This window comes from Callospermophilus lateralis, chromosome 1, assembly GCF_048772815.1.
Source record: "Callospermophilus lateralis isolate mCalLat2 chromosome 1, mCalLat2.hap1, whole genome shotgun sequence".
Lineage (NCBI taxonomy): Eukaryota > Metazoa > Chordata > Mammalia > Rodentia > Sciuridae > Callospermophilus > Callospermophilus lateralis.
The window spans coordinates 221,725,958-221,741,250 of NC_135305.1; the positions used below are offsets into that span (position 1 = coordinate 221,725,958).

General features: G+C 66.6%; 1 protein-coding gene across 1 annotated transcript; it reads left to right on the plus strand.

Moving 5' to 3' along the window:
- Nucleotides 1-292: 292 nt before the first annotated feature.
- On the plus strand, nucleotides 293-1,351 carry Znrf4 (zinc and ring finger 4). The gene has a single exon (XM_076859184.2). It carries the CDS (start codon nucleotides 293-295, stop codon nucleotides 1,349-1,351), a length of 1,059 nt encoding a protein of 352 aa, XP_076715299.1.
- The last annotated feature ends 13,942 nt before the right edge of the window (nucleotides 1,352-15,293 follow it).

Below are 15,293 nucleotides of genomic sequence, written 5' to 3' on the forward strand. Positions count from 1 at the left end.
CCCTGAGGGCTCCTGGCTCAGTGTCATCTGGCAGAACGGCTGGGGGGCAGGAACCCCTGAGACCAGGCTTGGGAGACACCATGAGGGCCGCGCTGCCCGGAGCCGCCTCTGACTAAGGCCGTCCGGCCGCAGCCTGTTGCCCGCCCCTGCCGGCCCGCCCCCACCGCCCAGCGCCCCAGGTTCCCTGCCCAGGAGCCCCGGAGAGGCCCCCGAGATGCCCCAGGGGCCCCTGGCGCCCTGCCCTGGTGGGACCTAGGCGGGAACCGCAGGAGCAGCGGGAGCAGCGGGAGCCATGGGGCGGCCTGGCCCGGCCCTGGCCGCGCTGGTCCTGGCCGCGCTGCTGGGGCCCTCGCGGGCCGTGGTGCGCGCCGTGCTGGAGGGCAACGGCAGCTCGGTGGACTTCGCCGACCTGCCGGCCCTGTTTGGAGTGCCCCTGGCCCCGGGGGGCATGCGGGGCTACCTGATGGAGGCCAAGCCCGCCAACGCCTGCCAGCCCATCGAGGGCCCGCGGCCCGGCAACCGCTCGCTGGGCGCCATCGCGCTGATCCGCCGCTACGACTGCACCTTCGACCTCAAGGTGCTCAACGCGCAGCGGGCCGGCTTCGAGGCCGCCATCGTGCACAACGTGCGCTCCGACGACCTGGTGCGCATGGCCCACGTGTACGAGGACCTGCGGCGCCAGATCGCCATCCCATCCGTGTTCGTGGGCGAGGCCGCCTCGCAGGACCTGCGGGTCATGGTGCGCTGCGACAAGTCCGCCCACGTGCTGCTGCTGCCCGACGCCCCGCCCTGCCCCGACCTGGACTGCCACCCCGTGCTGGCCATGTCCTGGGTGCTGGGCCGCACCCTGGCGCTGGTGGCCTCCACCTGCTTCATCCTGCGCCGCCTGTGGCTCTGGGTGCACAGCTGGTGGCCGCGGGCGCCGCCGGCCAAGGCGCAGGCGAGCCAGAAGGCGCAGGTGCGCACCTTCACGCGGGCCAGCGACCTGTGCGCCATCTGCCTGGACGAGTACGAGGAGGGCGACCGGCTCAAGATCCTGCCCTGCTCGCACACCTACCACTGCCGCTGCATCGGGCCCTGGTTCTCGCAGGCCGCCCGGCGCTCCTGCCCCGTGTGCAAGCAGTCGGTGGCCAGCACCGAAGACGGCTCCGACTCCACGGTGGAGAGCTTCGGCGACGAGGACGCCTCCCTGCCGGGCCACCAGCCCCCCATCTGGGCCATCCAGGCCCGGCTGCGCTCCCGGAGGCTGGAGCTGCTGGCCCGGACCAGCCCCAGCCGCCACCGCAGCACCACGTCCCTGGGGGCGGCAGACACCGCCGCGCCCCCCGACAGGCCCCCGGGGCCCCCCTGAGCTGGGGCCCTCGGTCCGACCCCGTCCGGGCGGGGGGGTGGCGACGGGTGTTTCTAGAATAAAGTGGGTTTGAATGTGGAGTTTCGCCCTGCGCTGCTGTCGGCCACTCCGGCTGGGACCAGGAGGGACGCGCCGGCCCAGGAGGCCCTCCTGGGAGCCCGGTCTCGGTGCCTCCCCCTAAATAAAGGATTACTTTGGAATCACCTTGGGTTTCCAGAAACGCCGTCCACGTGCGGCGAGAGGCCCCGCCACAGGCGTCTGCAGCCGGACACCTGACTCTGGGAGGGACCCACGTGCCTCCCCGTCACCTCCGCTCCCCTCTCCCGCCGGCCAAGCGCTCCGCAGCGCCCGGAGGCCCAAGACCAAGGGGCCGCACTGGGCACCTCACTGCCACCCGATGGCGCCCAGTCCCAGGGTCTGGCAAGTGGCAGCAGAAGGTGGGAGGCCACGCGGTGCCTCCCAGACCTGACCACGGAGAGCGCCCAGCACCCCAGGCCCCTCCCCCGCACTCACGCCCCTCGCTTGTCCCCTGTAAGTGTCCCTGGCTCTCCCTGGTCATGCTCTGGCCCGTGCGGCGGGGACACAGAGGTGGTCACAGGTCACGGCTGCATGCTGGGGACCGCCACCCAGCTCCCCAGCACCTCACAGCATCCTGTCCAGTGCCACTAGGAAGGCCGTTTCCAGGGCTCGCTGCCTTGGCCACTGGGCACGGCCCTTGGTGGCCAGGGCTACCAAGCAAGGGCAGCTCTGGTGGAGCAGGCCCGAGGCGGGAGGATACGGGGACAGAAGCAGCGAGGGACGAAGGGGACAGCCAGAGGTGGGTGGGTTCCGGCACCCGACCCAGCAGCACGGCACCGGGGCTCTTTTTGCCGTGAGCGGGCCTGTAGGTGGCTCGCAGGCTCCATGCCACCTGGAACTGGACTCTTTACGTCCTTTTGTCCCAGATCCTCAGCAAGTGGGCTCCTCCTCCTGGGGCAGTGCAGCTGCTTCAGCCCCAGCTATCACATGTGCATTCCAGGCGATGAGGAAGGACTTGGTTCTCTCTTTTAAGGATGCTCTCAGAAACCCCGCACTGCGCCCTGTCCACACTGCCTGTGCCCGGAGGTGGGCCGCAGGGAGAGTGATGGTGCCCAGTGGCCAGCTGCCCCGTGAGACCCAAGGGCACCTCCTGGGAGTGAGTGCCTCCCCACTCTCTAGCTTGGGCCTCCTCCGGGCGGACGGGGGGTAGCCCACGCGCCTGGAAATAAGCCCTCCCTAAGGCCCTACTGTGTGCTGGCCAGGAGGCCCACTGCGTGCTCAACCTGTGTGGCCTAGGCCTCTCACCTGGGAACTGAGGCCAGGCGCCCGGGCGGCTCCCTGAGGGTGCTGGGCGCAGTCTGGGCCCGAGGGACCCGCCCCAGCCTGGCTGGACACAGCTGCCCAGAGCCGGTGGGAAGAGCAGGACCCGATCCCTCCAGACCCAGGCCTCGGGGGCAGGAGGCGAGGCCCTGGTGCCGCGGTACAGAAACGACCCGGATGCCCGGGGCGGTACCCCCAGGTCCCGCGTGGCCGGGCACGCAGCCAGTAGGTGCTTACTGTGTACACGCACAGCTCCCTGCCTCCGCTTGGGACCTTCTGCCTCTGGGGAAGGTGCCAGCTTCTCCCAGCCTCCTCCAGCCTCCGCGAGGCCGCGCTGCCAAGGACTGGAGCTGACAGAGGCCGCTGTGCCAGCCCCGCGCCCCCGCCTGGGCAACTGTCCCAGCACCGCGGAGGCCCCTCCTGCCCGTCCCCGGCGCCTCCATGTCTGCTGAAGGGGGAGCGGCACGTGGCAAAACGGAGGCTCAGAGAAGGCTCCAGGGGAGGGGACTTAGGGACCAGCAGGCACTGCAGGCAGGGGGCACCGGGGCGCCAGGTGCGCTGAGCAGAGACCACGCAGCGGATCCCGGGCACCGGGGCAGCCGCAGCCGGGCTCAAGGGAGGGGGCAGAGGACTCTGGCGCCCCCAGGCCTGAGCCCTGTGCTTGGCGACGGTTCCTTCTACTCCGCCGACGTTCGTGGGCGCCTCTGGAGCGGGCCTCCCCTTGTGGCCTCTCGCCTGTAGGGTTTGGGGTGCCCCGCCCTGGCTCCCGTTCCCTCCTGCCTCCTCACACCTCCTCACACCCCGTAGAAGACGCAGGTCAACCCCACCCTCCACGTGAAGAACAGAGAGGTTCAGCAAATCGCCGCAGGCCACGCAGCATGCCAGGGCCATGCCAGGGTTCCAACTTGGGTTCCCAGCCTCCTGTCCCTCACTCTTCCCTCAGCTGGCTCTGGATCCACACTAAGGAGCACCTACTATGTGTTCAGTGCTGCACTGGGGATACTGTGACCAAGGGAGTTCCTTGGCCGACTCCCAGAGTTTGCTATCTAGTTAGCTGTTAAGGGGGTGGCGTTACAGGGGTGTGATGGAGACAGGGGTGATCGTGGAGGGCATCCCCAAGGTGGTGAATGGGGCAGAGACCTGAGCACCGAAAGGACTCGGCCCTGGGGAGAAGTGGGGAGATGCAGGGAACAGCATCCAGGTGGAGGGAACAGGCCGTGCAAAGGCCCTGAGGAGGAGCTTCGGTGGCCGCAGCAGGGCACGAGTGTGAGGGGTCCTTGGGCAAAGAGGAGGTCGGAGGGGAAACGAGGGCTGAAGACACAGGATCCCGGCCGTGGAGGCCAGTCTGAAGTCACTTCAGGGAGCAGTGGGCGGTGCCCACGGGGTTCCAGCTGCCTTTGGACCTCTGAGTCCTGACAGGGGCCTGTGGCCGCCTCGCCTGCGCCTAGAGCGCCTCTGACTGGCTGCTGAGCCGCGGCTGGCCGCGCGTGGGCCGCAGTTTTTTTCACCCGCGGGTCCTGGGGCCACCCACACCCTGCGCCCTCCTACGGCTGCGCGGCCTGGACGGCGGGTTCCTTCCTCCCGTGCTCTCTAAATTGCTGACAGCCTCACTAAGTTGCAGAGGCTGACCTCAAACTCATAATCCTCCTGCCTCAGCCTCCTGAGTTGCTGGGTTACAAGGAGGCACCACCACAGCTGGCTAACCCCGTTTGTTAGAGGAGGGAACTGAAGCCCAGGGAGGTCAGGTATTTTTCCCTAGGGCACACAGCATAGACGGGACAAAACTGGGATGTGGATCCAAAACGCCCATCTCCGGAGGTGGTGTGCCTCGTCCATACCATCCCTACTGGCCAGGGGAGGAAGGAGCGAATGGACAAAGGAGCGGATGGCCCACCCTGCCCCGCTGCGTGCCTAGGGCCTCTCTCACCCTGGATCTTGTCCGTGCTCCTCTTCCCGCCTGGCTCTGCTGGGGCCAGTCCTCTACAGCGCGGGCCAAGAACAGTGTGTGCTCCTCCTCCTCTATCCCACACCCTCTGCTCCTGGTGATAGAACCAGGGAGAGGCAGGGCTGTTCCGGCTGTTCCCAGTGGTCCCTGGAAGCCACCAGGACCCTGGCTGCGAAGATCCCCACTGGCTGCGAAGATCCCCACCGACTGCATCAGGGGCTGGTGTGGAGGCTGGGTCCTCCGCCCTCCTCCTCCCGGTCCCGCCTCCTCCCCAGCCCCGTCCTCCCTGCCCACCCAGGAGGGGAGGCCGTTCTCGGGAACAGATGGCTGCCTTCCTCGCCCAGCGCTCTGCCAGTTAATTAACGCCGCCTGTAATTAAACTTCCCACAAATTAGCTGTCAGCTACGCTAAAGGGAACCGTCCCTCTCAAATGCCACCTTGACTCGCTGAATTGTGAGCCTTGTCACAAAATAATTAAAGGCAGGGGAGGCGCCGAAACCCGGAGTCCCCCTAACGTCTCTATCACCGTCCGCGGCCGAGGGCTCCCGGCCAGAGCAGGAAGGCAGCTGTCTGCTCAGGTCTCACGAAGAAACTGTCACGGGAAGGAATCTCTACTGAGTGCCACCGCGTGCCAAGCACCGTGCTGGGGATGACCACGGCCAGCCCTGACACACTCTGCCCCTTCCTGGATCTCATGTCCCCGACAGCCTGTGCAAAGGCCCAGGGGCAGGATGAGCTGCACGTTGGAGGGCCAGCAGGAGCCCAGGAGGGACCCAGGAGCCACAGTCTGTGGGCAGAGGAGGCGGGGCTTGACCCGGGTGCCCACGGCGCCCTCTGGTGGCTGCAGGGAGGACAGGATGGGGAGGAGGACCCAGGCGACCCCTGGTCCCCGTGGGTGGGGATGGGGGCTAAGATGGGGGTGCACGTGGCAGGGAGGTGCCCGCTGTGCGGTCTGGAAGGGGGCGGGCAGAGCTGCTCACCCCAGTCCTCTGGCCGTTGACCAGCGCGGTGTCGGGCTCCGCGGGGCTGAGGCCTTGCTCAGAGACGCCTTTTCCATCTCTCGCTGGCCATCGGCCAGGGCCGGGCAGCTGTGCAGGTGGAGTGACCCCGCCCAGCCAGGGCTGCTGGCCCCGTCACCCAGGGCCACCCTGGCCTCATGGATGAGGGTCTGATGCCCTGAGGGCTGCAGAGACCAGGATGTGCCTTGTCTGCAGAGGCTCAAGTGTCCCCGCCTCCGGGGACAGAAACAAGAAATGGCTTGAGAGGGGGCTCAGGCGCTCAGGCAGGCCAGCATGGCTCTGTCCTTCCCCTCCCTGGGGTGACAGGGGGCCCACGGGGCACCTCAGGGCCTTTGCACAAGCCATGCCTGCTGCTGGGACACCCTGTCTCCCTGCCAGCCCCCTCAGCCTCAGGGCTCTGCTGGGCGTCACCTCCTCCAGGAAGCCCTCTGGTGGCCCAGCCTGTCGGGGCTCCCCTCCATGCCCTGCCCCCAGGGCTGCACAGTATTCTGGGAGCAGAAGGGCACGCGGGTCCTCCTGGGCCTTCCCTCTCTGACCCCAGGGACTGGCGGAGTCTGTGGCAGGGGCACCTGCAGGCCGTCATTCCCACGGTCACCATCCGCTTCCCCTGCTGACCCAGGGACCTCTCGGGAGCCGGGTGAGCCTGGGCCACCGGTGCCCAGGGGGTTCTGGGGCAGTAACAGAGCTCACCATGGGGCCAGGCTGCTGGGTTCCGGAATGTTCCAGAGCTCGGGGTGCAGGAGACACGCCCACCCCAGGCTGGCCACCAGCGGGAGGGGTGCAGGCCGCAGGACTGGGTGCCAGTCCACCAGGGCATCTGGAAAGTTCTGGAGTCCTCCAGATGTCATCGACCCTCTTCCGGATGGTGGCCCAGGCTGACGGCCTCCTTGTGGGGAGGCTCTTCCCTGGCAGCCGAGGAGGGCGCTGGGTGGTCAAGGGCACAGCGAGCGGAGGGCAGGGCCCAGGGCCCATGGGGCTGGGGCAGGTGACAGTACCCGCCCGCCCCCCTGTTCCTCCACCGCACAGCGAAGGGCAGCTCACGGGACCAGGCGGAGTTGGTGAGGTGGCTGTGTCGGCTGCCCCAGGGCCTGGCCTGTCAGCTGGGCGTCACATTGAACCTCAGTCATCACGGTGCGGTGGCGCCAGGGACAGGAGGACACATGCTCCGGGAGAGACCAGTAAGAGCAGGACCCTGATCTCGGGGGGGCGCGGCCCCTGGGAAAGCGCCCTGGAGTCCGACCCCAGCCCCAAACGACACAGAAGCCAGCCAGGCTGGTGGCGCAGGCCGGGAATCTCAGCGGCCCGGGAGCCCAGGCAGGAGGATCCCAAGTTCAAAGCCAGCCTCAGCAACTCAGTGAGGCCCTGTCTCTAAATGTAGAAGGACTGGTGTGAGGCTCGGTGGTCCAGGGCCCGAGCTCAATCCCTGGTACTCACCCCCAAAAATCAAATAGACTGGAGGAGATTCGGGGGCGCTGGAGAATGGCTTTGAGAGCCGGCTGGCAAGTGCAAAGGTGGCCAGGGAGGGGAGGCCGGGAGGGGAGGCCGGGAGGGAGGCGCAGAGCTGCCTCTCCCAGTCAGACACAGGCCGGGGTTCTCTGGGGAGCGATGCCTGGCGCTGGTGGGTAGCGCTTACTCACAAATCTGTCAAAACTTGTCCGACTGGATCCTTAAATCGGGCCTGGGAAGCCGATGGAGGGAGGAGGAGGAGGAGGACTGCCAAGATCTGAGCGCGCCCCTCCCTGCAAAATGGCTCCCTCACTCGGAAAAACCACTTGGCAGTTTCTTAAGAAGTGGAATGCACGCCTACCACTCAGCCCGCGGCGCGCCTAGGTGTTGACCCGGGAGGAGAGGAAGCACACGTCCAGGGGACGCGGGGCTGCCGCAGCTGTCTCCCCAAGCGCCAGACGCAGGAAACCGCAAATGCCCACCCACCGGCGACCGGGCGTGCACCGCGGCCCCTCTGCACACTGGAATACGATGCAGCCATCAAAAGGAGAGAAGAGGTGAGAGGTCCAGGACTCAGGATCCCAGAGCTATGAGGCTGAGCCAGAGGCGACAAATTCCAAAGTCCAGCTGCAGACCGGCAGAGGAGGTGCCCTGGGGTCTGGAAAGTCAGTGGTGGGGAGTGAGGAACTTCCAGGTGGCAGACGTTCTGTGGGGGCTGGGAGGCAGCTCGGTGGCGCAGCTTGGTGGCAGGCGCCGGGGTGACGCTGGGGCAGAGGGGGAGGGGCAGAGGGGGAGGGGGAGGCTAGAATCCTCCGAGGCCAGGGGAAGGCAGGGCTTTATCTTAGGTGCAAAAGTTTAGAAAGCCCCCAAGCCCCCAAGCCCCCAGCTGGGGCCCGGCGACATCTGAGTGCAGCACTTTTTTTTTTTTTAATTCAAACTTAGTTCCAAAACATTCCGGGGTGACCCCGACACCGACGTTTCAAGTAAAGCCGGGGTCCACCCTCCCCGGCCCAACTGAGTCCTGGCTCAGCCCCTGCGTCCGGGGCCAGGGACCCGGCTGGGGCCACCCCACCCCGGAGGCCCCTCGGCAAAGAAATCAGTGGGTGGTTGCGGGAGGGGAGGGGGCGGAAAGGAAGAGTGTCAGAGACGGGCCGGGTGCGGGGGCCACACGGTCACCCTCCCGCCGCCCACGGCAGCCCCGCTGGCCCTGGCGGGGCTTCCCGTCCGCATCCTTCTTGAGCCGACAGTGGCCGGGGCCGACTTGCCACCCGTGTCCCCCAGCGACTGGGCGCTCAGGGAACGTCGGTCGCGGGCAGGGGCGGCGCAGGGTCTCCCGTGCTGCCTGTCGGTGGTCCCACGGCGACCCCGGGAGGCTGCGGTCTCCAGGCCAGCTCGCCCTTCTGGCTAGGACCTGCCCCGAGAGGGGCCCAGGCGGGGGGCTACAGTAAGGGCGATGGAGGGGCGCAGGTGTCACGTGCCACCTGGGCCCTGCGCCGGGGTCAGCCCGAGGCTCAGGACTCGGGCCCCCAGCCGCCGCGCGGGCCTCGGGGCGGGCGGAGAGCCCTGCAGCCGGCCAATGGGGACGCGGAGGGGGCGCATTACCTCACCAGGCGGCGCAGGCATTGGCTGCAGGCTCTCGGTGGGCGGGAGCTGGGAGCCGGTCAGGACGGGAGGGGACTGCAGAGGCCAGCGGGGAGGGTCCCGAGACCGAGGGGAAGGGGGAGGGGACAGCGCGGGTCGGGGCCTCTAGAAGCGTGTCATCGGCTCCGTGTCCCCCCCACGCGGGTCCCCTGGCCTGGCCATCCCCAGGACGATCTGGGGGGGGGGGATCAGAATGGAAGTGACAGGCCCCTCCCAGTCTAAATTAGGAGACCCACCTCCCAAGGGCTCGGTCATCAACCCGCCCTCCCTACGCAGCGTCCCAGGGTGGCACCGCCAGACGCCCCCACCGCAGCGCAAACACAGCTCAGCTAGTGGAACTGTGGCCACCTGCCCAGCATCCTGGGGAGCAGGGACCCAGATGTCCCCGCAGCACGCAGCTGGAGGCTCCCTCTCAGCCTGTTCCCCGTTTTCTGCTGTGTGGCTTGGGGCTCATGGAAGTCCCCACACGCGGCTGCTGGGAGGATCCACTCCAGCAGGGGATAGTAACTAACTGAGCATTTACTGTGTGCGTGGCCTGTGCTGAGGCTGAGGAGGCCGTCCTGACCACAGCCCGCTGGCTCAGCTTCCTGCGCCCTGGGGAACAGGTGGCTCCTTCCAGAAGATCCTTGTGTCTTGCAGAAAATAAGGGCCAGGAGAGGCAGGTGGGGAGGCAGTTGGAGCAACAATCAAGGAGAGCTCACCCGAGGAGGCGGTGAGATGTGGGAGTTCAAGACGAGTACACAACCTGTGCAAAGGCCCTGAGGCAGCACCAAGCCTGGAGTGTTGAGGGTACAGCAAGAAGCCTGCGTGGCTGGACAGAGGGGATGAGGGGAGGGGAGAAGGGAGGGGACAGGATGGGTGGAGCTCTTCCCCCAGGGAGGACTTGCGCTTTTACTCCTGAGGAAGGTGGGAGCCCTGGTGGCTGATGGAGCTACCCTCTGGTGGCTACAGGGAGGGCAGCCTGCAGGGAGCAGGGTGGGAGCCCTGGAGCCAGTGATGGAGCTGGTCCAGTGAAGCGCAGGGGACAGCAGATCAAAGGTGGAGCTGCGGTAGGGGTGGGGTGGAGAAGTCGAGGGTTCTTTGGAGCTGACGGGTGTATTCCAGAGGGATCGTGTTGGGGGTCACTGGTTCTCGCCTGTGGTGGTGCCCACAGTGGGTGGCAGTGGTGTGGTGGGGCCACCTTCTCCCCCTCCCTGCTCCCCGCCCCCAGGCCGCGAGGCTGTGCCCAGTGAGCGTTAGGCCTGACTCAGCCTGTCCTGGGACGGACCCCACGTGTGCCGCTGGCCCTGCGGCTGGGAACCCGGGGCAGTGCGCGCCCCAGCCTCTGCCTGCCTGCTGGAGACCTTCCCACCCTGGTCTCCCCTGGAGGCTTGGTGGCCGGCGGGAGGCCTTCTGAGTGAGGAAGAGGTCTTGGCCCCAGCTGCCCCAGGCGGCCGTCTGTCCAACACCAACTGAACTGCACCCGGGACCCTGGTGGCTGCCTGGGCCCTCAGAGGACAGGAGACTCACCCCGATTCCCGGCCGCCCTGCCCGCTCTCTGCCCTCCCTGCCTTCAGAGCCCCCGGGTTCTTGCCTCTAGGCCCAGCGCAGACACGGGGAGGCCAGTTAGAGAGGACCCCGGGGCCACGCAGGCGCCCTCTTGCGATCAGGCTCACTCGCCCCGGGGGCTGCTAGGCGGGGCTGCCTGCAGGGCCTGGAGTTCCTGGCACAGAACAGAGAGCTTCTCCCCAGAGCTGCCCCTGCGGCTGTCCCCGAGGGCACCATCAGTCGCAGCCTCCCTCGCGCTCTGCAGGCTGTGGCCACCCCCGCGCAGCCGCAGCCGGGCCCCTTTTGAAGCGTGATTGACTAACAGCCATTAGATTAATGGCCAGGCGCTGGGCCTTCATCTCGCGGCATCTACACACTAAACGTTCCCGTGTAATTACAATTAGGGACACGGCGACGCTCCTGCCTCCCGGCCCTCCCCGGCCTCGGCCTAGCCGCGCCTTCTCCCCCTCCCTCTTTCTCTTGCTGTGTGGGTCTCCTCCGTCTTTCTGGGTCTCCCCTAATTTCCACCTCCTTGTCTTCCCCCGCCGGTCCTGTCCCCAGGTGCGGCTGGTGGAGGCGGGATGCAGGCCAGGCCCCGCCCAGGAGCCCGCGCCCCTCCCCAGCCCCCCTTTCCGTCTCTCTCTTGGCCTCCAACCTCGACCCCCAGCTCTGGGCCCGGTTCTGGTCTTGGGAACCGAGGGCCCTGTAGGTCTCCTGGCCACACTGGCCTCCCAGGACAGGGCCAGGTGGGAAATGTGCCTGGGATCCAGGGAGGCCACCTGGGGATGCTGTGATATTCCCGTGAAGCCAGCGGTGACCTGCTGGGCCTGCTCAGGGCATCCCAGGCAGAACCCCCTTGGCCCTGAACCCTTTCTGTCTGTGGTCTGGAGATGCCCCCATTTTGGCCACCAGGCCCTTGTGAAGACACGTGCCCTCCCAGGGGACCTGGCGCCTGCAGATGGGCATTTGGCCCTCCCACAGATGGCAAAATGGAGACCCGGCATGGACGGCCACCAAAGCCAGAGTGTGCGCCCGGCCCAGCCTCCTGGGGACAGCCCCAGCTGCTGGCCTCAGCATGGCCCCTTCTCTTTCCCAAGCCCTGGTCCCGGCCAGGGTGGCCCTCTAGGGCGGCCAGGGGAGCTTTCCCTGCCCTGAAGTTCAAGGCCAGATGGGGCTTCCAGGAGAGGGAGCAGGTTGGCCGTTATCTGCTTTGCCGACCCGGTTAGGGTTGGTCAGCTCTCCCTGGTGACAAGGGACGCGCTGGAGAGGTCTCACAGAGGGTGTGGCTGCTGAGAATGAACTGAACTCTGTCCTTCGTCCAGGCTCCCCCGACCTGCCAGGCCTTGCTGCCGGATCAGCCATCTGCTGCTTGGCGTTGGCAGTCTGCCCAGGTCCTCCTGCCCCTGCCCACCCGGCCTCCTGACCTTTGGAAGCAGGGCCAAGCCCGGCGCCTCCCTTTTCTCTCCCCCCAGGGCCGGGCCAGGGGCTGCAGAGGAGCATCAGTAAGGTGACCCAGGCGCCACACAGCAGCGCGTCACTCCCTCGTGGTGGTGGAGCCTTCTCTGCGCACCAAGACTTGGGCCAAGACGCCCGGGGCAGTCCAGACCGGTGTCCACGGGTCCTCGGCGCTAGACCCAACCCTTGCCCCCATTTTACAGAGGAACAGACTGAAGCCCAGAGAAGGTCCGGCACTTGGCCCCAGGTGACGCAGGGCAAAACTGGGATCCGGACCTCTCGGACGACCCCCGACCTCCCCACCCTGGGCTTGGACGTCAGGGGGAGCCCAGCCCTGCGGCCCCCGCCTGTGGCTGCGGGTGTGCGGACGCTGAAGGAGCACCGGCTGTCAGCAGCTCCTCCGGCCTCTGATAAATCGAGAGAATTAAAATCCACTTAGAGGGAGATCTCTAAATAGGCCTGGGCTGTGTGCGCTCTCCTTCCCTTCCCGGCGTATTCCAGGAGGGAGCGGAGCCGCCTTAATTGAATCTAAACGCAGGTGTCACAGCTGCACCTTGCAAGAGGACGCACGTGGCAGAGCCGCTGCGGGACGGAGCGTCTGGATCCAGCGCTGCCGGGTCTTTGCACCGAGGAAGCGACACAAATTTCCACTGGGGGCTCCCTGTGGGTCACCTGGGACCCGGCCATGAACGGAGAAGATTCAGAGAGGTCGGCCTCGGTGTCCAGGAATCCAGAAAATGGGCACATGAACCCAGGCGCCTGGCCCCGCCCTCGCCGCGCCAGGCCCCGCCCTCGCCGCGCCAGGCCCCGCCCTCGCCGCGCCAGGCCCCGCCCTCGCCGCGCCAGGCCCCGCCCTCGCCGCGCCAGGCCCCGCCCTCGCCGCGCCAGGCCCCGCCCTCGCCGCGCCAGGCCCCGCCCTCGCCGCGCCAGGCCCCGCCCTCGCCGCGCCAGGCCCCGCCCTCGCCGCGCCAGGCCCCGCCCTCGCCGCGCCAGGCCCCGCCCACGCGACTCTCGTTTTTTCGTCCCAGGACCCACCTAGTCTAAGTCCCATTATTGCTCCAGCCTGGGTCTCACACAGCAGCCAAAATCTTTTTCTTTCTTCAAGTTACAGACCTTTTTGTTTTTTAAAATAGGGCACAACATACATGACACTCACCGTCTGAACCCTTCTCAAGTGTGCCGTTGGGTGACGTCTGGCCCATTCGCAGCGTGGTCCGGCCACCGCCTGTTGGCCACACCCTCCTCCGCGACAGAAGCTCCCCCCATTAAGCACTGGCTCCCGCCCCCCTGCAGCCCAGGGGCCACCTTCTCCTTTCAGTTCCCCGGATTGGCCGCCCCTGGACCTCACAGTGGGGACACGATCCAAAGCGGCTTTCCTGAGCAGCCTCGGCCGCGGTCCCACAGCGGTGGTTTCTGTCCAAGGCGGAATAACGTCCCATTGTGCGGCTGGGCCACGCAGGTGGACCCACTCATCTGCACCTGCCACGGGGTAGCCCCAGGTTGGCTGTCGTGACGCTGTGGTGGCCATGGCGTCAGGGTATCAGGACCCTTGCTGGAATGTGCCCATTCCCCGAATCCCTGTGTCTGAATCCCCACTGTCAACCTTGGGCACACGCCTAGGAGCGCCACGGGGGGTGCCTTTGGTAATTCTATGCAGGATGATAGTTTTTGTGGTGTGGGGCGTGAACCCGGACTGGGCGCATGCTGGGCAAGTGCCCCCACTGACCACATCCCAGTCCTTCTTATTTTTAAGACAGGGACCCATTAGTTGCCCTCCAACTTGTGATCTTCCTGCCTCAGCTTCCCGAGTAGCGGGGACAAGGCAACGCCACCAAATAGCACTGTCCCTGTTCCAAATCCTTCTACGGCTCCTTGGAGTCTGCAGGAGGCCTCCAACCCCCTCCATGGCCCTAAAGCACTACCAACTGCACCCCCTCCCTGCAGTCACCCCAGCGACTCTCCCTGCCCCAAACCTTTACACGCACCATCCCCCTCTGGAACCCTCGACCCTGTTCGGCCTCCAGCTCTCGGTGCTCCTTGGCCCTGGAAGCCCGATCCCCCAGGCTGAGTCAGGAAGCTCCTCTGGGCCCCAGAGCCCCTGAGTGTCCCCATCATGACTGTGATCTTGTGGTCTCCCTGGCGGGTCCCTGCACCCCGCCCAGGACACCTCTCACACTGCTGGCTGAACTTGGCCAGGGTCCTCTTTCTTCTCCTGCAGACTCCTGCCCTTGAGACATGAGACACGGCCACTTCCACACCCGCTCTCCCGCCTAATAGCGCATCTCAAACAGCATCTCAGGCTGTCGATTAGAAATAGATCCAATCAATGTGCCTGTTTGTCATCCCGCCCGCCTCTGAGACGGATGGGCGGGCGGGGGTGCTATTAAGCCGGCAGAATTTTCTATATGTTCCAGGCGCTGGGCAGACTTGCTTCAAAAGCTATCTGGCCCGATCTCAAAATGAGAGAGTCATTAAACACACACGCACTCGCTCACACACACTGCAGGAGCATCTTGTTTCTGGAAGAAAAAAAAAAACAACACTGCAATTAACACACAACTGCAAGTGTCGCAGCCTGAGTCCTGCAGCCGGCGTGGACCAGAGGCACGAAGTCCTCCGGGCAGGCCATCCTCCCCGGTGCTCTGCAATGGCCTTGCAGGGGTTGCCTCCGCAGGGTCCGAGCTGGGCCTGGGAGCTGCTCCTGCAGCGAGGAGCATCTGGGGGCAGCGGGGGACGGAAAGGGCCAGTGCTCCCTGACCCTGGGAGAGGGCCCTGGGAGAGGGCCCAGAGCACCCGCCTGGCCGTGCCTCCTGGGTGGAGCGGGGGTGGGGCGTTTGTCCACCGGCTGTGCCCATCACTGGCCAGGCCTGGCTCCTGAAGGCCCCTTCCAGTTACTCTGGCCCCGCCCAAGAGCCCTGTGCTGGACATGGCCAGGGCAGCTTTAGCGGCCGAGGAGCTGCCTGAAGCCTCTGTTTCTTGTACTCACCCAAAGACTGAGGGGCCCGCAGGGCGCCAGGGCTGCGCTGGGCCTGGGGTCAGCGCTCACAAGGCAGACCCAGCCTGCTGCAGGGCCCTGGGACCAGCCAGCAGCCCCAGCGGGGGGGGTCAGGCCTGCAGGGGGGTCAGGCCTGCCGGGGGAGCTTGGGCAGCTCTGGTGTCTCCGGGTGACCTCTCTCAGCACCCTTCCCCGGTGACCTCTCTCCTCACCCACCCGACAGCCCAGCGACCAGAACAAGATGCGCAGGTCACCATGAGGCCCATCCTAGAGGGCCTGGGCGGGAAGGTGGACCTGGGTGGACGTGAGCAGCGGATGGATGGTGATGGTTGGGTGCTGGCCGGGAGACGTGGCTGGTGGCCGGATGGAGCGCAGATGGCCGCTCTTGCAAGGGTCATCAGACGGTGGCCGGCAGGGGGAGGGTGGGCCAGTAGTGGGTGCGGGTGGGTGGTGGGCAGATGGCCCGTCCCTCCCTTGTCATGCTGCGCTGCTGTGGCTGTGCTGTTGACAGCAAGCGCCTCCAAGTGGGGCCTTTGTCCCCACTCGGCCCACCCTTCCGGGAGGTGGACACACCTG

Coding starts and splice junctions, on each gene's coding strand:
- Znrf4 (XM_076859184.2), top strand. CDS start 293: ATGGGGCGGCCTGGCCCGGCCCTGGCCGCGCTGGTCCTGGCCGCGCTG.